The sequence below is a fragment of the Rhea americana genome, unplaced genomic scaffold (genome assembly GCF_003343005.1).
Source record: "Rhea americana isolate MKP2758 unplaced genomic scaffold, rheAme1 scaffold_48, whole genome shotgun sequence".
NCBI lineage: Eukaryota > Metazoa > Chordata > Aves > Rheiformes > Rheidae > Rhea > Rhea americana.
The window spans coordinates 5,038,433-5,060,447 of NW_028186623.1; the positions used below are offsets into that span (position 1 = coordinate 5,038,433).

The 22,015-nt window shown below is 46.1% G+C and overlaps 1 protein-coding gene across 1 annotated transcript in view; it reads left to right on the top strand.

The window, feature by feature from the left end:
• The window catches only part of DIXDC1 (DIX domain containing 1), a 40,860-nt gene extending 20,055 nt beyond the window's left edge, over window positions 1-20,805 (top strand). Inside the window, exons 6-20 of the mRNA XM_085316875.1 lie at window positions 5,371-5,483; window positions 6,869-7,017; window positions 10,519-10,608; window positions 10,716-10,769; window positions 11,717-11,767; window positions 12,869-12,973; window positions 13,512-13,565; window positions 14,147-14,239; window positions 14,330-14,401; window positions 15,087-15,173; window positions 15,338-15,499; window positions 15,628-15,694; window positions 17,328-17,436; window positions 17,683-17,791; window positions 18,728-20,805. Coding sequence (XP_085173001.1) covers window positions 5,371-5,483; window positions 6,869-7,017; window positions 10,519-10,608; window positions 10,716-10,769; window positions 11,717-11,767; window positions 12,869-12,973; window positions 13,512-13,565; window positions 14,147-14,239; window positions 14,330-14,401; window positions 15,087-15,173; window positions 15,338-15,499; window positions 15,628-15,694; window positions 17,328-17,436; window positions 17,683-17,791; window positions 18,728-18,808 — 1,396 coding nt within the window. The 3' untranslated portion in view covers window positions 18,809-20,805. The remainder of the gene's footprint in view (window positions 1-5,370; window positions 5,484-6,868; window positions 7,018-10,518; window positions 10,609-10,715; window positions 10,770-11,716; window positions 11,768-12,868; window positions 12,974-13,511; window positions 13,566-14,146; window positions 14,240-14,329; window positions 14,402-15,086; window positions 15,174-15,337; window positions 15,500-15,627; window positions 15,695-17,327; window positions 17,437-17,682; window positions 17,792-18,727) is intronic.
• The last annotated feature ends 1,210 nt before the right edge of the window (window positions 20,806-22,015 follow it).

Below are 22,015 nucleotides of genomic sequence, written 5' to 3' on the forward strand. Positions count from 1 at the left end.
GTTTATAGTAGTGGGTATCATTATTGATACTGGACATAATGTGGTGAGAGCCTTTTATATAATATGCGAGTTCTGCAGTTTTCCTGGACTGTCTATTGCGGATTCAGAACAACGTTCCGGCATGCAGATGCACATCTCGAGTGAATTCTCAGTGAGAACTCTTGCCTTTTTAATCTGTTTCTGCCTGGAACTTTTAAAGCTGTCTTGTTTTAAGAGTATAAAAGCACATCTCCACATTGGAGCATAGCAACTACTGTAGAATTTCCAGATGTTAGTAGATGTGGGTGGATAGAGGCTTAGGCCTGGAGTAGTGAAGGCTGATGGATTTGGCAAAGCTTTAATGGGATCTAATTCTGGAAAAGCTGAGGATGCTGGGATAGGGAGAAGAAACATGGAAACAACTGGTGCCTTTAGAAACATACTCTTCACRATGGTTAATGGCGTTAATAGGAAATACTTTCTGGTTGAGTTAGAGATTATAAAATGCATCGGATTCTTCTGGGTCCTTCCTCCCCACTTTGTTCCCTGTGCAGGTGGATCAGGAGCTGAAGGGAACCCCAGGCCCTTGTAGGCTGCCCAGTGTGTTGTGTGGGGGTTCYCTCCCTGAGCTCTGCTAATCCTATGTCATGAAGGCACATAGAGAGCAACTGATAGATTGGATCAAGCTGGAGCTAAAACATTTTTTTAACTATAAGTAGGAATATGCTGTGATGTGTGATTAGATTTCAGTCATAATGTCTTGAGAATGGAATTTTCCCCATTCAGAGTGTAGACTTGCTCCTTCAAAAATAGAGTTGAGGGTCAGAAGTTGTATTGTGTTTATCAGCAGCAAGGCCAAAGAGACAGGCTGGAAGGAATGAAGGGATGTTTAAGGTGCTGGATTCTGTCACTGTTATCAAAGGGCAAGACCATAGCTTTGAGAGCTGGTGAAAGAGAGCGGGCATGGTAATGATACTGATTTTTTTACTTTATTTATTTTATTTTTTGCATGCAGGGCTCCAGCTGGGGAACAGATCCAGGCTGTCAGGCAGAAGACTGCTTTTCTGTAGCCTCCAGCACTGCCAGATATAGAACTTGTTCTGTGTGAGCAAGCAGAGAGCAGATTGAGGCTATTGTGGTAAAAAGGCATCTGATGCCATTAGCCAGAGGCAYAGCAATTACAAACACAGAGGTTGGCTGTTTAATTGCAGGAGGAACTGCCAAGTGGGGAAAGATCTATTCATATCAAATCTTGTCATGAAATCAGGAGTATGTTGTACTGTGGTAGRGCACCAGTCAGTGCCTGGTATCTCAGAAACTGAACTCAGCAGTAGCCATACTATATATGTTTTGATCTGAGTCGGTGGATAAAAGTGCTTTGTGAATAGGTGCAGGGATGTGTAGATACCTGTGGATGTTTGAGAGGAAATCAAGACTAACTCATGATATACCTCCAGAAAAATGAGGTCTTAGCACATAAGGCCGCTGCATACAGGCCTTGACTATCGTGGCTGGCTCATCATTCTTCTGYGTCTTTTTCCCCATACAAAATGCAGAGAACTCCTGTTTTGCCTTCCTTGTGAATTCATCTTCCAGTTCCCTTCACCCTTAGTTCAAACTCTGTCCCCAGGCTGTTGCACTGACTTCCAGTGGGGTTTGCTTAGAGGTYTCTTCCCCCTTGTGTAGTCAAAATATTCTTTCTGTGAGAATATTGGCTGCATCCTTTCCACTKCAAATCTGGTTCGTGATGGCTATTTTTAGAGCTCCCAAGGACCATACTTACTCTTGCCTCTGGTGGGATGGATCACTTGGCTGTCTACCCAAGGAAACTGAGAGCAGTATGAGTTCCAGCTCCTGGCGATGTCTTCTGTTGATGCCAGGTTTCACRGTGAAAGCAAGATACTTGTTTCTCTTTTTCATTCCAAAGAGAGAAATAAAGTAGCTCAGTTATGAGAACTGGCTGACAGAAAAAAGCTATACTTTTTTATTAGCAAGAGATGTGGTTTGTAACTGTAGCCATCCCYCTCCATCTAACTGTGCTGCTGCTGAGCCTGTCCCAGAACATCCCCTCTAATATCAGCCCATTTCTGCATTAACTCTTCAGTAAGAGAGCTCACAGCATGACTATGAGAATTCCCAGGAAGAAAAGCTCTAGTAAGCAAAGGCAGTAGAAATGATTCATGGAAAACTTGGCAAAATCAGACTGATTCCCAGGCCACGGAGCCCYGTCACCCATCCCTCCTTCCTTTCCCCTCCCCTTCCTACCAGTCTTCCAACCCCCACCCTGAGCCAGGCATCTCAGAGAAAAAGCTCGGCTTTGCACAGCCTGTGTGACAGCGGGAGAGAGAGGGAGCCAGAGGTAGTGAGGAAGCGGTGCGCCGGCTGGGAAGTGCTGCATGCCGTGTTTCAATACCATACCTAAAGCTGGAAGAGCGAGGAACCTACTGCTTGCAGAAGCACCTTCCCTTCGCTGTGCCTCAACATCTGCAGCAAGTGCTGGGAATCCAGACTGGGCAGAATGGGATGAGAAATGCAACTTGTCATCCAGACCACGGTCTGTGTGATGCAAACAGCAAGGGCGTGCAGCTGACCAAAATGCAGCAGCAAGAGACAAATAAACGGAGCGGAAAACCAGCAAAACCAAAAGCCAGGCTGCTGAATTCCCTGACTCTGGAGTCAAATCTGCATGTGGGGGCTGCTGATCTGCCATCAGTCCGTTGCTCGCAAAGACCCTGAGCATTTTCTGCTGTAAATCTTTCAGCTCATGTGAAGCAATCCAGCTTGCAAATATCTCTCCAGTAGCTTGACAGGAGCTGGCGTCTTCTGCACTGAATTCAGAGCATGTGAAGGGACGAGGCATGTCTGTAGCCCGAATCCTGAGGCTCCCCGGGAAGCGGACTCTGTGAGGCGAAAGGTTAAAGTGGGATCATGGGAGGGAAGCAGGTCAAATGGTGAGCGATCATTGCATTGTCTGTTTGAACCAGCAGGGATGGGGTGTTTACTAAAATTACGAGAGAATTCAGGCTTATCACTGTTTCTCTGAAGCTTTGACTGTGTGCACCRCTGGCAACGTGGGGACTCAGCTGAGCAGGGATATTAGTTAAGACACCAAGCAGTAGTAAAAGAAATAAAGCAGAACTGCTGTCTGCATTGTAAATCTTACTTAAATTGCTTTAATTCCCCAGCACTTATTTCTGCATGCTTTAATTGTGAATTATTATGTACTYTAAAGAGGAAATTATATCAGTGGATTTTCTTGTTCTCTAGCAGGCTTGGTGACTTATAAAAACATTGTTGAAATGTTTTTGGCAGAGTGATGAATAGGGCAACATTTGGCCTGTGCCACTGCTTCATCAGCCATTTAAGTGCATCTCAGGGGCTCTTTTACTCTTTGGTATGGTTTGCTATGTTTGAGAGGCAGTTAGCAGCGCCCTGTGAACCCTCTGGCCTCTTAAAATAGGGAAGCTGCCTGGAAAGGGGTCTGTGGACATAGCAACACTGGAGTGAAACTCTTGTGATAATSTGGTGTAGGACACCAAACCTGTGGTGGCCGCACTACCTCCCTCRGCTGATATCTTCACAGATTTGCTTTGGTTGTGGATCCAGTTCTGAGAAGAGCTGACTTGAGGAGAGGGAGGTGTTATGACCAGGTGGCACCCCCTCGTTTCCTATARCCTGTTCCTGCCTCGAGTGCTCTCTACCTCTCCACAGAGTCCCTTCCAGTTCCCTGTTCTTTCCCATACCTCGATTTCACCCTTACATACTAAGTGAGCTTCTCCCCCAAYAATTGCTAATATTGTTTTTCTAGGAGAGCACTCTCATCCTTTTGCCTCTTGCCTGGGTGAGAATCTCCAGTGCACTTCCCAGTGGCTGCATCAAGACAGTAGTTTCTGAGGTTAAGGTTAAGTCTCAGTTAAGGATGTGTTGGGGGAATATCAAGATTTGCTCCTTAAAGGAAGGTGAATCACCCTCAGCATTATTKGAGTGTTAGATCAGCCAGGTTACCTCTCTGTACCTGTGCTTTTGGAAAGTTTCATCCTTAATATTTGTGTCGTGTAAACCAAGTAGTATTCACTGGGCTGCTGAAAAAATATTTTAAATTTATACTGTGCATCCATTAAGCCACCTGCTCCTGCTTGTCTTTGGTTACAAATACTGTGTACAGAATGCCTCTGTTTGGGAGATGCTGTGATGGGATTAGCCTTCCTGAAGGTAAATTTTTGAGCAAAGCCAGGTGGCTTGGACCCATTTAACAAACATGTCCCTGTTCAAGCAGCAGGAAAAGAACARGTACTGTAGCTGTCAGAGATCCCCATTAGAAGATGGTCATTYGTTCAGTTAGTGACTTGCATAAATCTTTTTTTTTACTGTGATGGAAGTCCATTTAGTTTGGATCATTTAAGCTAAATTGCTGGAAGGTCTGGAATATAAATGAGAATTAGGCCAGCACTGGCTGTGGGAGTGGACCAGACAGAAGCTGCTAGCAAGTCATTTCCATCTCTGCTGCAAGGCTTTCCTGATTCTGTTAGAGCGCTGTGGAATATGTAACAGCAATGCTGGGAAGATGGGGAAGGCGAGCTGTAGAAACCTTTTATTTTACTAAACCTATTCTGTTGTTTCCATTTTGTTGTTGTTCTCTGGGTTTTGCTTCTGTCTTGAGGAGAATGAAAAATTAACTCCTGCTTGCACTTGCAAAGATTAGTTCCTGAGACTTTGGAGGTCCATTAAATGGGTCAGTGGGCTTCAGATGCCTTTGATGTTGTCTGGGTGATGCATTTAGGAAGAATCTCTGAAAAAAAAAGAATGAGAATTTTGATCTCATGTCAGCTGAGATGGCCACACTGGAAAAACGTGGATACTTTTGAGAAGTTTCAACAAAAGAACATGAGACAGTGGTATATGACTTTTAAAAGTATTTTTCCCTTGGAGTTTCAATTTAATTTCCTTAGATTGCAGTGATGCTTTTAAAACGCAGGGTTAAGATATGAAGAAAGTCAGGTGGCTTTTAGTTCAGTTTGCAGCACACATATAAGACTGACAGTAAATTCAGTTTCTGAGAAGAACTGCGGTAGAGTGTGGGTTTATGCTTGTCTCAGTGTGTATGTTTCTTCTGTGGTAGCTGTCTCAAATGTACATTCTGTTAAGGAAAATTAAAAGACAAATTGTTCTGCAAATCATTTAGCCAACAATGACGTTCATGTAGAGTGACTGAAAAGTTACAAACCTGGTCTGGTTTGTTATGGCTTCCCTGGCATGCAGATAATTCTTAGTTATWGCAAGACTTTGTACATATTCACTTATATCTCGGATGAGGACGATGTCAGCTGTTGAGCCTTGCCACGCTTACTTACAGTCACCACTAGAAACAACTGTTTCTTCTTTCCTTTGCAGCCTCACATCAMCCAGTCCTATCCATAGCACAAAGAGTGAATCCACTGTAACCCATTCGGAGGAGAAGGTGGAATTTGTGATCGTCCACACTGAAGAAACAGAAACTAAAAGAGGTAGCTTGCAGATGTTTTACAGCTCTCACTTTCTTTGTGACTTGTATATCACAGACTTGCTGAAAAGCTCTCAAGAGACTTGGAATGAACATAGAGAATGGGGTGCTGGGCGTCTATCCACACAAAACTAAATCCCAAGACTTCACATTACAGTTGTGCCATAATATGGCAAAGTCTGGGAGGCCAGAAAATTAATGTTTGGGAAACAAAAAGCCCTGGAGAAGGATTAAGTGTCATATATTATTTGTACCATAGGGAGAATACTTTCATCTTACAGTAGGCTCTATTGAAAAAACATTCAAAGTTCCCTTAAAAAAGGCTTAAGTCCATGTGTACTTGCAATGTGCATGAGGCAGAACTTGGCTTTGTGTAAACAGGAGTCTGTTTACAGCACATCTGTGCATAGGTTGAGTGGCTCTTTGTAAGGAATTGAACTATTGTAGTATTGTTGTGGTGTTTTCATTGAGAAGTCAATGCTGTATTGCTGCAAATGTCCTGTGACATGATTAGTTTATACTTTGAGGCAGAATGAAGGAACTATTTTCAAAGAAGTTTCTGAAGTGACTTTCCTCTCGGGAGGTGCAGCCTAGTAGTACCTCTTTCTGGTTGGCTTCCATCCCAAGACCAAATGACAGAAGCTCTCCTAAGAAATACTGTGTTGCCTCAGCCAGTTAAGCCCTCCTTAAGTGCTCCTTCGAAAGTATTTGACTATCTCAATAGCTGAAGTAGCTGGCAGGCTGTGGCTCTTCCCTGATTTCTTAGCAGTACCGTGCCCACTTGCTGCCCGTGCAGTGGGATCTTTTAGCTGCATGACTGTAGAAGTACTGCAGCTTATGCCAGATTTGGTTTTGGTTAATTAGATAACAGGCACCACTATGATTAGCCCTTGTCTAACCTCATCCCTTCTTTGCAGAAAAAAATCTATATTTCTGGGCCACATGGGGGATGATAATAGCTAACCAGTGTCCCAGCTCACACTGGGGATCGAAAAGGCATACAAAGCTTATCTCATTGATTCTGGCTCTGAAATGTAGCGCTAGATTAGTAATTGTGATGCTGATTAATATAAATATGGAAACTTGGCGGCTGGGAACCAGACTATGGTACAGCTATTTAATCATCAGAGAAATGTGRGTTAAAATTGCTTTATTTCTTGTTAGGCTCTTTGAGGATGTGTTGCAGGATATCAAYGCCTGGATATCACAGCAATGGGGAGTATGAGGTATATTGGTAGCTGTGTCAGGCAGGTGTAACAAACTGGCTCATTCTGCAACTGTGCAGGAAAAGCTTTTACATGGTAATTGCAGGCAATTGTTGTGTGTGGTGCAAGTGTCTTCTGGACTCCTCTGTCCATCATGATCATATTCAGCTGTTCTTTCTTCCAGAAGAGACAGAATCTCAATTTCAGCCAGAGTGGCAGGCAGGAAACCCTGGATCATATCTAGAGAATTCATGGGAGGAACAGCTTTTGGAACAACAAGACCRTTTGGAAAAGGAAATGGAGGAAGCAAAGAAGATGATTTCAGGCTTGCAGGTAACTGATTTTCTTTTCAGCCAGATTTTCCCCTCCATAGTCTTGTTTCTTCACCAGCTGTCTCTGAAAGATGGGTTATCTTGTGGTTGAGACACTATCCTGGAACTCAAGAGAGCTGAATGATAATCCTGGCCCAGGGGGGTCTTCTGTGGCAATCTTGCAAAAGATCTCTGTTAGTGGGGAGAGTGGTTCTTTCTSTGTCACCAGAGTATTGGGGTGCCTCCTCTCTGGGAAGAGCTGTTTAGGAATGAGGAAGTTTTTGATAGTATCTGGAGTGCATTTGCCATTGCCAGATGAGACCTTGCTCCAGCAGCAGAATACCACTTGCTCTCTGGCCCAAGTGCCTGYTTTGTTTAGGTTCTCTTGGCCTCCCTGGACTTATAATTTTGGTGCTGGTCACCTTTYGCAGAATGGAGAATGCAGCGGGTGTCTTAACTTCCCAAGTGCGGTTTAGAAGTAAGCTGGATCAGGCCACAGCCCTGCTCGGTGGGAGTTTATGTCTGTCCCCCATCATACTCCATTATGCTGAATGAGGACAGACCAGGGAGGGAGGGAGGAAGGAAGGACAGCTGCAACTAGCTCATCCMCAGTACATTTACTAGGCTTCAAGAAAAGATTTTAACACCATTCTGTGCAATTCAGGCAAGACAGTATGTATATATATATATATATATATGTATATATATAAAAATCAGGAATCTCTAAAACTCGATATTGACATGATTTATAGAGCTTTTATTCTATGGGGATGGAGAGAGAAGGATAGGGAGGAAGAGGAAGGTGATATTGCTATAAAACCTAAGATCAGTGATATCCAGTAGTAGTAATTTAGGTGGACTGTAAGATGGTAAAATGCACACTGAATGCAGGTAAGAAAGGATTCCCCTCTGGAGAATCCAGAACAAAGTGTGTGTTTAGAAGTTGATTATCTCGTTGTTATGTTTTGGTTGGGATCCTGCTCCTAGCTGGGTTCATTCTCTGGGAGAACCATCCYGCAATACTGTGCTGCCTCYTGAATGTGCTGCCACTGTGCAAAGYGTATATGTTACTGTACAAAATAGTAAAGATACAGCAGTGTTCTCCCGTGTGCTTGGGCTCCCATTTTTCAGCAGGGCATTTGGCAGCCCACAGATTTTGTTAGTGGCCTGGGAGAGCAGAGTAGTCTTTCTGCGATTTGTGATCGGAAGTAATGCAGAGAGACAAGGAATGTCGGGAAATCAGTAGAGATTCACAGAGCTGATCATGTGTCACACAGACTTGCACCAGTTTTGAGTGAGCTGGGCTGAACTATAAGATCTGGCACATTCCCCACTTGGCTATTTATTTGTGGGACCTTTTTCTCGTTGCCCTGTTCCAGTCCCTCTGTGACCAAATGACCCTCTGCCCCATGTGTTTGTGTGACTCCACGTGGGGAGTAGAGCCCCTGATCCATATGGTAAAGACCCTGAACTCTCTCAGGCATATTCCTTTCTATTTGTGCTGGGAACCATACTGGCTTTGAATTGTAAATATTTATGTGCCAGTAAACAAAGCGGAGATTGTGTGGGASTACAGGCGGCCGGGAGGGTGCTCTSCTTGTGGACAATGGGCAGGCCACAAAAGACTCCAGAAGAAAATAGATGCTTGGTGCACTAGTGAAATCTAGTTGCATTATGTGCCTACTGGGAGCCAGGAGAGGCAGCACTGGAAGGACTGGCATGTCTCAATTCCCCCACCTCACCCCACCCCTGTGTTTCAGGAACGAGGGCAAGCAGCTGGCATTGCTGCCCTCTCATCCCCCTGGGAGTAGGAAGAGGCAGCTGATGTTGCTTGCCAAGAAATTGGATTTGATTAATTGATTTTTTCCTCTTTTGCTCAATATTTAAAAGCCTCCAGTTCATGAAGATCTGATTAAAATATCAGGGACCTGTATGCCCCATAAGGAGCTGAGACCRTGGCAGCTTTTTATGCTCCTGTGTGATTCCTCCTTGAGTATCCTGCTGGGCTGAATTTGGGATGCACTCAGAGAACTGTTTGCCTAAGAGCCTTTGCATTAACTGAGTACAGATTGCTGACAGTTGGCTATTTGACAGCAGTTACAGCTCTTTGGTGGAAAATTCTGTCAGCATGCAGAACCCAGCCTGTCAGTCTTGACATCTTTGRGGGCTGAGCTGAGTATTGCTGTACATGGGCTATTTTGCTTATAGCCAAGGAGTTCAAGTAGAAATAAAATAAAAACTATCGGAAAGGAAGTAACATGATTATTTAAATTACTGGCTTGTCCAGTTGTATGTGACATCCGAACAAATACCARGAGTTCTGGACATTGGAGGCAGAAAGGTCTGTATAAACCATCAGTTGGGGAGAACCAGCCTGGCATCCCCTAACCATTCCCCCTAATGGAGATAGCCTCCTGCCAGTTGTGCTTTCTAGGGTGCTGGCTCTTCCCTCCTTCAGGCTGGGCTCAGTCTAATGTGGAAATCCTGGCATCTTCCTGCGGCGTGTGGGGTCCGTTGGGGTGGCTGGAGGAGTTAATGCCGAGCTTCTAGCAGCCTTCCTCAAGCATGGAGACAGTTCAAGGTTTTCAGCCTCTCTGGGGGGGTGAGGGCTCTTCCTTTATTTGGGCAGCAGTCCTGAAGGTGCCTGTCTTGCCTGACGTAGGACAGAATTATGCTTCCCTGAACATCCCCTTTCTAAATTCTATTTTAGATGTGTGGTTAGGAGAATGGCTTCTTTCAGCAGGGGGGCTGCCAATGTGCAGATCTTTAAAGGCATTTAGGCTCTTAAATCCCTACTGATATTAGTGGGAATTAAGACCTACCCAGTAGGATCAGCTCCTCTGATTTCTGATCTTTCTGATAGGTATTAAGAATTCARGTGTTTCAGTGGCCCTTGTATTACTGCTGCTTTTTGTGTGAGTCCAGTTCTGGCTCCTAGTGCAGACAAAGACTAGACAGCTGGCCTGGGAATAGGAGAGGTTCCTGACAAACTCAGCCCTGCTAGATGTGCTTGTGACAGAGCTCTACCTTCCRCAGCTCCTGTAAATCACAGCACCTTTGGCTTGGGCAATAAGCAGCTGCATTTTCTTCTTCCATCTGTGATTTACTGAGCCCTTGGAAGGCTTCAGTCTGGTTCTGGAAGAGAAGCTTCATGATACAAAGCTGGTTCAGCCTCTCTGCTTTAGACTTAAAATCTGTTATTGTAGTGAAGACTTTATATCATTGAACTGAAGCCTGAGATGGACTTTGCTACCTGAAAATCCAAGTTGTTGGCTTTATCTGGTGTCTCTCTGTGGGGAAGAATATTGTCTGACGGATATCTCTGGGAAAGCTTTCCTGGGGTTAAATGCTTCTGTTTATTACCCCCAAATCTAACTGCTTTTTGGGGGAATAAGTCAGTAGAAATGCAAAATGAAACAATTTAGAGACTGTTAATGTGAATGGCTGCTGGCTGGAGCTCTGGCCACCCTGCTTTCCCTTGAAACACCTATGAAGAGAGTTTTTTTTTCCTTCATCCTCACAGGCTTTGCTGCTAAATGGGTCTTTGCCTGAGGATGAGCAGGAAGGTTCCTTTGTACTTTGTGAACATGGAGCCTGTCCTGAGGAGCAGCTGGTGAGCACATTCCTGTACCTACATTTCTCTGATCCAGCAGCTCTGTATGCTGTTCTGCCATGGGCAGATGTCTTATACAGGCAATAACCATGGCATTTTACTTTTAGATCATAATTCGAAGTCGCCTGGACCAGAGCATGGAGGAAAATCAAGACCTAAAGGTTAGACAGGGATAGATGGAGGGGAAAAAAAAGTTTGGGGGGCATGGGATCTTTGAAGACTGCCTCTTTTTTTCTTTTTTTTTTTTTTTTTATTTTCTGTGTGGGTTTTTGTTTGTTTGTTTGTTTTTTACTTTGGGTATATTGTGGATATAATGTACAGGGGTCCAGCTGTGTTCCTACCTCTTGCTGTATGGGATCCCCATCCCTTCAGGAGTGTAGAGCTGCCTGCTTCCCTGAAATCTGTAATTCTCTTTGACCTGGAAAGCACTCTGAGATTGTAAGTTGGGAAGTGTTTATTGCACCCAGATTAGCACTTAATATAAATATGTAGGATAGCACCAGAAAAAATATCTGCTACCTCCTCGGTTTCCCTCAAGGCAATGCTGGTAAGGTGAGTTTCTGTTTTTTAAAATCAAACAAACAGACAAAAAGCTAAGTACTGTTTGAATTTAAGTGAGGCCTGAAATTGATTTTCCTACATGTCCTTGAAGTTGAAGAGATCCAAGTTATACTAACTTCACAAAACTTTATCCAGGACAACTGTTAAAATTATAGCCATGTCTAAACATAAACAGTCTTTCAAGTTTGGGTAAGCACAGCTAAGAAGAACCTGTCCTGTCAAGTCTGCCTCGGTGAAGCTGACTCTGGGCCCGGTTCTGATGCTGGGAGAGAAGAATTTGCTGTTGCCCTTAAGGAGAGGTTTGGGGGACTAAGTGACCTTTCTCTCTTCTGTTTAACAGTGGGGGCTTAGAGAGTTGCTCAGCTGTTTTGTCATGTTTGTAACTCATTAAAATGGCTCAGGGCCTGACCTGCTCTTTGATCTGAGGCAAAAGGTAGGATGTGCTTTCTTCTGAAGCAGGTATTTGGGGGACAGAACAGTGAGCAAGGGTTGCTTCTGAAGCAGTGACTCAGAGATGGCATCTAATCAAATTGTTTTGAATTTACAGAAGGAGCTACTGAAGTACAAACAAGAAGCCCGAAACCTACAGGGAATAAAAGTGAGCAAAAATGCACTTCATCAATATTAATAATAAAGCTTTGGAATCTGCCAAAGCCCAGGAGTGGGGCCAGCAGCAACAATAAATCTCTGAGGAGTCACAGGGAATGAAGGGAGCTGTATGAAGGGAGTGAGAGGTGGGGGATCCTATACTCTGATTCTAGCACTGTAGAGAGACTGCTGCTYGGGCAGGCGTAAGGAGCTGGATCTTCTGGCTTTTGTTTCTGTCTGTAGGATTGTGGTCAAATATCCCCTTGCTTCAGTTTCCCCTAAACAAAATACATGGTGCAGGATGTCTGCTTGGTTCCCATATCTTCTTTTTTAYACTTCTTGGGGTGAGCACAGCAGGACTGGCCTAGTGAACTCATTATTCTTGGTAGCAGAGACAGAAAAACATTGGGGTATCCTTGTCTTCTTCAGTTGCAGCATTTTTTTCCCGAGTTTCTGACTCGTGTTTGCTCAGTATTTCCCTCTGGAGCTATAAACACTTTAATCTGCTCCTGAACAGAGATATTTTTAGAACTGCCCATCAGGCTGGCATGGGAAGGAAGTGAACAGCAGTAGCTGTCCAAGGTGGAGCTTGCAGCGTCTGGGTAACACGAAGTGAAAGGTGCAGAGGTAGCCCTGAGAAGGGTGTCTGCCRAGAGGATTTCATTGCACAATTAGGTCATGCTGAGAGCTTAAGTTTACTTGTGTTCCTGGCTGATGTTGGCCTCTTTCTGCTGTGTGGGTGGTGCAAGTGCATGGCTGGAGATGCCAACTGTAGGCCACTGAAAAGACCCTCCAAACACACTGCTTCTTTCTCCCATAAAGACAAATTGGCTGGGCCGGAGCAGGAAGTTCAGGCAGACACACAGAAATCTGTCACAGATGGCTAAAACATTGGCAGGTGATTCATGAGCAGGGAAGACCAAGACAGAAGGTTTGAGAGCTCATCTGGGCAGTTGTCTGCATGACTCCTTATCTACTAAGGCCTTTGCAACACTTCAGACCTCTGTGTGGCCCCAGTGTGTTATTGCCACAGGTCTAGATCAGTGGCTCCCCAGGAAAGGGTGTCTGCCTCCATCTTGCACCTTCCTAAAGATAACACATCTTTTTCCAGGATGCTTTGCAGCAAAGGCTGGCTCAACAGGATGCTTCAGTTCTTCAGCTAAAGCAAGAACTGCTGAGAGCAAACATGGACAAGGAGGAGTTGCACAACCAGAATGTGAGCCACTGCTGCTGACTACAAGATTATTTTGGAAAGAGGCTGGGGGGGCTGAGAGTTCCAGCAGCCACAGGATGGAATTAGTTGTTGTTTGCAATAGTTCTTGGGGTCGTGGGATAAAGAACCACCAGTCAAAGGTCTCTGCACAGTAAACAGTACATAGAGTCCATTAGCCAGCTGAGACAGTTACTGGAGTTTCCTCCTCTTCATGCCARCTTCCCATCCTCCAAGACCTTCTGAAAAAGGGAGGGGCTTCTCTCGATGTTTACAGTACAGTTGCATTGCTCCTTCCTTACCATGTTCCCTGCGTTAACAAGAGGCATTCAACGGGTGAAGCTACCATGTACAGTTTCTGGCAGGAGAGGGCAAGGCCAGGAGAAACTACCCTTACCAAAAGGCTGCCATCCTTAGACACCAGCTCCCCTGAGTCCTGCTTCCCTGCAAATACTTAGTGTCTGGTCACCCTCTGGCATAAAGGGCAGAGAGGTTTGCACTGTATCTCCAGGGATACATACGGCACACTTGGGTGTTTTTGCAGGTTGACCTTCAGAAGAAGATTGAAGAGAGAAACAGGCTRCTTGCAGAATACAAGGTAAAGAAACTCTTTTTTCATTGGAGGCTTTGTTGGGGCAGCATCGKGTTCTTCTTCCTTTTTGTCTTGTGAATGTGACTGCTGTCTCTCTGGTGGCGCTCTGTCACCTCAGGGAACAGTACTACGGGCAGTRAATTAAGTCACAATAGCTATGAATGTCTGTAATGAGATGGAGGGATAGGATGGTCCTTGTGTTCTGCCTCAGCAGCTTTATAGTGGATCTTCTGCTGTCCTGCTTTTTCTGTGATGTCCTGCTAAGTGTCTAGCACTCTTGCAGAAACCTATCAAGTCAGTCTGTGTCACTGAATTACCCACTGATCCCTCAGGAATCTATTTTCTTTGGGTCAGTCACTTGCCTGGCCACAGTGCTTGGCCAGGGGTGTAAGCTGACTGATTTTTTCAAACAAAGCTTTGAAACTCAGGCTTAATATCTGATTAAAAATATATAGACTGTGTAAGTCAGGTTTTAGAGGAACCTGGTCCTGACAGACCGTAAAGAGCCTTTCTTGCCTTGAGGAATGTGATTGTGAGCTTTCCTCACTCACTGCCCTGCTGCGATTCCCTTGATCCCTGTGTTTCAGAAGGAACTGGGCCAGAAGGATCGACATTTACAGCAGCATCAAACCAAACTGGACGAAATGCTTAGGCAGCTTTCTGAGGCCAGCTACCAGCAGGTATGGAGGAGGTGGGCTGCACTGGTGCCCTGAGAGCTGCCTCTTGCCTTGCTGGCTCTGTTTGTGCTAAATTTTCTGTTTCCTTCACAGGTGGATTTGGAGCGAGAGCTGGAGCACAAAGAGGCCCTGTTGGCCCAGTGTATGAAGAGAGAAGCTGAGGAGGTATGTGATGTTTTTGTCCCTATATCAGACTGCTGGAGCAATGTTTCAGTCCAGCACCCTTTCACTACCATTACCCCTACTAGTCATTTCCTTCGTCCCAGAGAGGTTAGGTTCAATGCAGTCACCTTGTGCTCTAACCAGAGCAGCCAGACTCCACAAAGCATCTGATTCACCAAAGCTCTCAGCAGTGAACTCTSTGGCTTAGTTAATCTCTAAAATTGTGAGGGATGAAACAGGGATGGGAGTGCAGGAGTGAGTGGAAGCCAGGTACTCTTGCGTTCTGGTTCCAGCTCTGACAGAGGCTAATGATTGGACCAGGTTTTAGCTTCTTATCTCCTCCTCTTCCCGTTGACCTGTGCATTGACAACCTGTAGTTGTCTGGGCAAAAGAGTGCCAGCCCCAGCATCTGTCCTGCACGGTGCTACTTGCACACTGACTCTTCTCACAAGAACTTACAGAACCTGCTGTGACCTAGTGCCCAATCTTTTCCTTTCTCTGCCCCTGATTCTGCCCCGTATGTGGGGAGTCAGGTCTGTGCCCTGGACCATAGGACTACCTGCACGGTTCTTTGTGAGTGTATTTACTTGGTAGAAGGTGCCAGCTGTGTCACTGACTTTGGAAAGTCCTTTCTTCACTTTAAAGTCGGCCTGTTCTCTCTGTGGCATGCATATCTCCCCCTGAATAGGTGATGAGCTACAACAATCACAGTGCTCAGAGCAATGGCTTCTTCCAGACGGCAGGAAAAGGAGCTGCTCCCACAGCTCACCGAGGGGTAAGTGCACCTAAGGGATATTTTCCCAGCCTGGGGCTCCAGGTAATAGCCTTCTTGAAGCTGCTAGCTTATTAAGGGAGATTTCTCCTTTATAAGGCCTATAGCTTTAGATGGGAAGAAGGCAGCCTGGAGTTAGTCTGATTAACTGGTGGTCTCTTGAGCAGACAAATGACTTGCAGCTGGTCCGTGATGCCCTTCGCAGCCTGAGGAACAGTTTCAGTGGCCATGACCCGCAGCACCACACCATTGACAGCCTGGAGCAGGGCATCTCCAGCCTGATGGAACGGCTGCACCGCATGGAGACACAGAAGAGGCAAGAGAGAARGGTAAAGGTTTTTGAATGTGTTTGGCATTTTATTTCCACCCCTCAAGCACAACTGTGAGCTGAGCAGCAAGGGGAGCTCCAACATGGAAAGTGACCCTTGGTTCTCATTCTTTCTGCCTTTGCTCTTAGGTCCGAGGGAAGTCACCAGCAAACAGAGCAGCCAACGAGTATAGAGACTCCTGGCCTCCTAACTCCAGTAAGTGCCTTTCAGCTCCTTTGCTCCCATTGCCAGCATCATTGCTCAGATTTCCTGGCCAGAGCCCAGGGCACAGCAGCCCCTTGGGTATCTGCCACCCCCAGCCTCTCACTCCACTTCATTTACTTGAGCTCACTTCCTTCCCTTTAGTCATTTGCTGCACAGACAAGACTTCATYGCAAAGGAATGGGGGCAAGGACCATCTCTGGCTGCTTGTTGGTACAGCAGCATCACAGTGGGAGCCTGTCTGAGCCCCCTGGGTAGTGGTGCAGTATAAATAATTATGACAAGTAATTACCTAGGGATCAGTGGGAAATGAGATGTTATTTCAGGTATCCTGCTGGCTTGCACCATCTAGTGGACACAGATAAGTGTACAGCAGCCTYCTCCCCTACTCCTCCCTTGGCATCTAGCTCCTTTCCTGTATTTCCAATAGCACAGCATTTTCTGACACCATGTTTCCTGGCTGCAACAGCTCCAGTTTGCTCTTCATCATGAAGTCTACTTTTCCAGTGTTGGCTCTAAGTGTCACCTAGAAAATATGTGAGGTTGAAGGGGAAATGCATGACAGGAGGGGAACCCTATAGGTACTGGGGAAAGGCACCCTTCAGGTGCATTGCAGTGCTTAGCAGTAGGGCAGTGTATGGGTACAGGATGGGAAGAAAGGTCAGAGAGGAGCTCAAGAACCAGAGTTAGGTTCTGCWGAGGCTTTGCAGGGCTCTCCTGTAAACTGTAGTTTTGACAGCAACCTCTGCGTCATGTATCCTCTGCATGCAAACTGCACCTCTCTGTTTCTCCTTAGGTCTTAGCAGGCTCCATCCCCTTCACTGCAGCAGGGAAATCATTCAGACTCCTGAAGCCACAAAGCTAGAATTACTTGGGAGTAAAGAGCTCTAAGGGGAGGTGGCTCCAAAGACTTCTTAAAATAAAAAGCCTTTTTGAGTGGGCATCTTTACTGCTTCCTTTCTGCTAGGAGGGCCAAAACCCCACTGAGTTTCCGAGTGTGAACCTTCTCCTACTTCAGCTTTTGGCACAGGCACAGTGTATTGTAGGGACACAGAAAACGAGGCAGCAGCCAGAGTGAGAGAAGCACAAATGAGAAATCCATGCATAAACACTCATTCTGGCCAAGTGGAGTGGGCAGATGGAGAGGAGACATATAGCCTTTGCCTTAATGATCATGATCAGTCAGTTCATCTTGCTCGACCCATCTGCAAGTGATAATGTTGTGGGCCCAGTCAGTAGGATGGGGCACTGTTCAGTCAGCTGCTCTTCCAGAGGCGTTCTGCTGTCACTACTAAGCTGGTAATCAAAGTGCCTAAGGAGTAGGTGGTGGTGGCAGCATGCACCTTTGTGGGTGGGACAGAGCAATCCTGCAGAGCTGAGCTAGGCACTTCCTGCAGGCTAAATGCACAGTCAGGTGATGGCTCTACTTTAAAACACAAAGCTTTCCAGTAAGCAGGGCAATGCCTGGCCCTTCTCAAGGGGATGGCCTCCCTCATAAAAAAGTCTTTCCCACCTCCTAGTTCTCTAGTGTGATGGCAAGTTTCATGCTGAGAGCACCTCCACTGTAATGTGGCAGGAGACAGACCATGTTCACTGGTCATGCTTCTCTGTGCTCTTTTCTTTGCAGAACTGCCTCATTCTCATAGCACGCCTGCGATGAACACCAGTGCCTGCACCAAAGTGTTGTACTTCACTGACCGTTCCCTCACACCTTTTATGGTCAACATACCAAAGAGGTGAGGTCTGGCTTTGCCTTGCTGACATGAGTACGACAGTTGCTCATTTCCCTAAAAGCACTAGTCTGATCTCTTCCCGGTATGATCACTACCAGCACACATGACTTCACATCCCTGTGGCCAGGGTGCTACATGCCTAGCCAGGTTTGTGCTGTGGCTTAGCATGCCACAGAACAACACCTGAGCACACCTGAGCTAAATCTGTGACAGTATACCATGCAATAGTGTGAAACACTTCCCTTGCAGGTTAGGGGAAGTGACTCTGAAGGATTTTAAGGCAGCTATTGATCGTGAAGGAACCCACCGGTACCACTTCAAAGCTCTGGATCCAGAGTTTGGCACAGTTAAGGAGGAGGTAGGTGTGGAATTTAGCTATCAGCCAGTGTGGTGTGCAGTGTTATCACTTAGCCCTGGAGACTTTGGTCATACTCAGTTCTGAATGAATGAAATCTTTGAACTTGCCTCAGAACAGAGTGCCATGTTTTCACAACTGTAGATTAGGCTCCTCTTGTAAAGCACTAAAATGGGATGTTTTCATCCCCMGCCAGACCAATGACATGGCTGTGATTGCCTGTGGTTTGCAGAGCTCCTTGTGCAAAGAGCTGGCACTTTGCACTCTGACACAGCATTGCTCAGGAGACACTGGGCAAGAACCTAAAATACATTTTTATCTCTTCAGTGGCTCTATGAAGTCTGTTGCAGGAGACACCTTGTAAKCAAATGAGATTTATTCAAAACTCATATTCTCCTATTTGGTCTCTTAAAGGTTTTATGGAGGTAATAGTTCTTTTGTTCCACTTTTTCTTTTGTGTTCTGCATTGCTTCACCTTTTTGGACAGTGGCTGATGTTGGCGCTATTGTCACTTTATCTCTTCAGCTTCATTAAAGGTTATTTGGCTAGTTCCTGTTTCACAAGTCAGTAAAGGCCTTACCGTCTCTGGGAACAGTCAGGTAATTAGGTAGCCATTCTACAAAAAAAAGCTTTGAGTTGTGTTCTGATGGATCGCAAAAGGCATGTTTCTTGTCTCTGTCAAAGAGAAAAAAAATCCAACAGTAATCCTGACTTACTGATTGGAGAAGGAGCTTAAGCTGTTTTTTCCCTAAAGCCTTAAGGGAAGAGTCAGGTTTGTGTCAATACTGGGTGAGGTGTGTGTTCCATAGGCTGCATAATCTGATCTAATCCCTTTGATTTCATTTTTGCCTCTTCTTATGCCACTCACATAAAGGAAAGTGGTGTCGTGTCTCTAGAGGTGTCTGGACTTTTTTTTTTTTTYTTTTTTCTTTTTAACAGGTATTCCATGATGATGACATCATTCCTGGTTGGGAGGGTAAAATTGTGGCCTGGGTAGAAGAAGACCATGGGGAGAATTAATTGAACTTTTAAGTCCTTTCACTGTGGGAACCTGTAAATGGCTGCTGAGCTCAGAGAATGACCAAAAAGCGTGTGTCCTAGAAGGAGTGCAATTCAAGCTGCCAAAAGAGGGCTTCTCTGCAAACAACGGGTAACACGTACTGTTGTGTGCATGGACATCGGTGTCTAACTTTCCATGGCCAAATGCAGACATGTTGTGAGACTGGAATGACAGGTCTGTGGGAAGGAAACACCTTGTTTGGTCCTGTCAATTAAACCCTGAAGGCCTTCATGATGCATTTTTCCTTTCCCCTGCTTCCCCATTCCTGCAATGTCTGCACAGTGGTCTGTGATCTGAGCATTTCGACATTGGTTTGTTGTACACAGTATTACATAAATCTGCACTGATGGCAGAAATGTGAAGCTTTGTCTTCATGAGCCAGAAGATGCTGCTAGATTCTGCGAGCAGAAGGTCTGATTGACTCCAGTCCTGGACTTGCATGTGCTACAGGAGCAGGGTGAACTTTATGGTCAGTACAGACTGACTGTATAGAAATCTGACTGGAGGAGGGAAGACAGTCTTCTGAAGCCTTCATGCACAGTCTAAAGGAAAGATCATCAACTTGGCAAAGCTCCCCTTCTCTCCAAATTCAGGCTTCCAATTCCTAGCCCTGCTCCTCCCATCTGCCTTCCAAACCTGAGCTCACTTCTTGTGGTCCCTTGTGGGTTTGCTTTGTTGCTGTGGGAACTCTGGTAACTTGGTGCTTGCTTATCTGCTGAAATATTTCATTTAAGGGAAGGAGCTGGAATCACCTGTTTCCCCAAGGTAGTTTTAACTCCGCTCCTTGATGAGCACCTTTCCCTGCACTCCTGCCCTCTGCTTTCTTCCAGCAAGGCAAATAGACTGTCATCTCCTGCACAACCAGCAGACATGTCTCTTCAGGGTTAAAGTAGTAGCATGAGTCTGGGTGCTGCATCTGCCTCCTTTTCCCTAGCCTTCTCTGTGCGGGCATCGTTGTGCACTGCTGTCCATTGGTTGCCAGGGCCAKCAARCACACAGCCACACTGTCAGCACAGCACCCATTCCCACTCCTTGGGGTGCCTGAGGGAGCAGGAGAGAAATTGTTCRTTGGGAAGGGATGAGCCCTGAAGTSTGAGAGTGTGGAGTTTTTTGTTTGTTTTGGTTCTCCCTSTGCTGGGTTGTCTCTCTGCCCTTCAGCTGCCATGCAGCTGGGCTTCTGCAGTGCTCACTGTGGTTTGCAGCAGACACTGACTTAAAGGGTCAAACAGCAATGCTTATCCTTGGTACATGGGGTCTGCCGTGGGCTACCTGTATCTGTACTGTGCGTGAGGCTGGGAAAGGGTGAACTTGGTTTTGTTGTTTTATATTACCATGTCCTTTTGTAAACCTCTTCCTGCTTTTGGAATTGTTTTATACCAGTTTACATCGTTGTCTGAGGACTGTGGATATTTTTATACCTGTGCAAGTGCTTTCTGTATATTTCTGCACGCATTATACTGTATTTTACTCCTTTTCTAGTGGATGCTGAGATGTCTTATATGGTCTCCTGTTAGCACAGCACAGTGGGCTTATAGCTTTATTTTACTATAGAAATCCAACTAGTTCCTACTGGATTTTATATTTTGGCAGCCTGTTTAGACAGTAACAATGCCACCTCTTTTTACTGCTTTACTGTCCCGGAAGGAACTCAAGGCTCTCATGTAGCCCTGTGCTGCACTGGCACAATATCTAGTACCAGCTGTTTTCTGCAACTTGTTACAGCAATTTCTTTTCCTCACAGGCAGCAGCCAAGATAGCAATGGGAAGTTCATTGGGGATGTGTGTGTGGGGGGGATATATCTGTCTTGGGAAGGAAACAAAGATCATCTTCCTCTGTGGAAATGGTTTCTCTGTTGCATGATGTTTAGTGGTTTSCTGTAAGAGAGCATGGGGTTATCATACTGACATTCATTGTTGTATTTCAATTGCAAACTTTTCTCAAGTATTTCTTACTTCAGATTTTACTTGCCAGTTTTATTTCAGCTGGAACCACATACCGAGGCTAKAATTTTATGAAGACAATTAAGGCAATTTTCAAGGTCTGCCCTTGCATTTTTCTATTGCCCTCTGCTACTCAAAGATGGAGCAGCCTGGTTTTGGAGCACTGTGGCAGAGGAGGYTGCGAATATGATCAGAGTTTCTAAGGGATAGGCTTTCAGAACAGCCTTGCCCAGWAGCTGTCCAGCCTGCCCATGGAGAAAGTAACTGTCTCCTATGTCAACTAACAGCTTTTACAGTGGTTCTGGTGACTGTAACCACAGTTGTGTCTAATATCCTTGCTTTCACTCCCACTAGACAGCCAGGGACTAAACCAGTCTTGTAAAGCTCTCTGCCACGTGCTCTGCAGAGCAGGAACGGATGTACTGGGAGTGGAGTCAGACTGGGCTGAATGCTTGCTCCCCAGGGCTGGCAGCCGTACGCCTTCCGTCCGTCTTAAACATCACATACGAACCAGGACAGAAAAAGACGTGCCCTGAGCCAGAGCTGATGGGTTCCCACGTGCAGCCCTCCCAGCGATGCTGGGAGCTGATTTGGGGGCGTGAGGGTAGAATTGCCTTATTCCCCCCCCCCCCGCAGTCCCCACACAACTCGAGTACAGCTTCRTTCCTGCAGTGACCCTGCAGCCTTCTCCGTTTGTTTTTGCCTTTGCACGAGGAATGGGAGGAAGCCTGAAGGAGGTGGGAGGCATCGGGCCCACGAACGGGACAGAGGYGCAGGCACAGGGCGGCAAGTCCCGGCGCCGGGTGCTTCTCTTGCTTTCACCGGTCTGCTGCTGTAGCGACAGCAACGCGAGCAGATGCACACCGGGGCCACGCTCCTGAAACACCAGGCCTTTAACTTGAATTCTCACTGTTTTGCATCTATGTTTATTTCTGTCCCCTTTTCTTCAATGTTACTTCTGTTTCCTGTAACTTGGTTATTTAACACACACACACTATACGTAAAATTGTATTTTCRTAGGAACTCTGCTGTCTGCATTCGTGGCTTTAACAGGGCAGCYCTCCCCAGGCCGGGGCGCCGGGAGCACGACACGCGAGGGGAAGGGAGCCTGCCCGGAGCCGAGGCGGGAGGAGGCAGGCGGGCGGGCAGGCAGGCGGGCGCTGAACGCTGCCTCCCCCCCGCTCCCACGCCGCCATTACACGACGGCGGCGCCGCGCCGCGCTGCG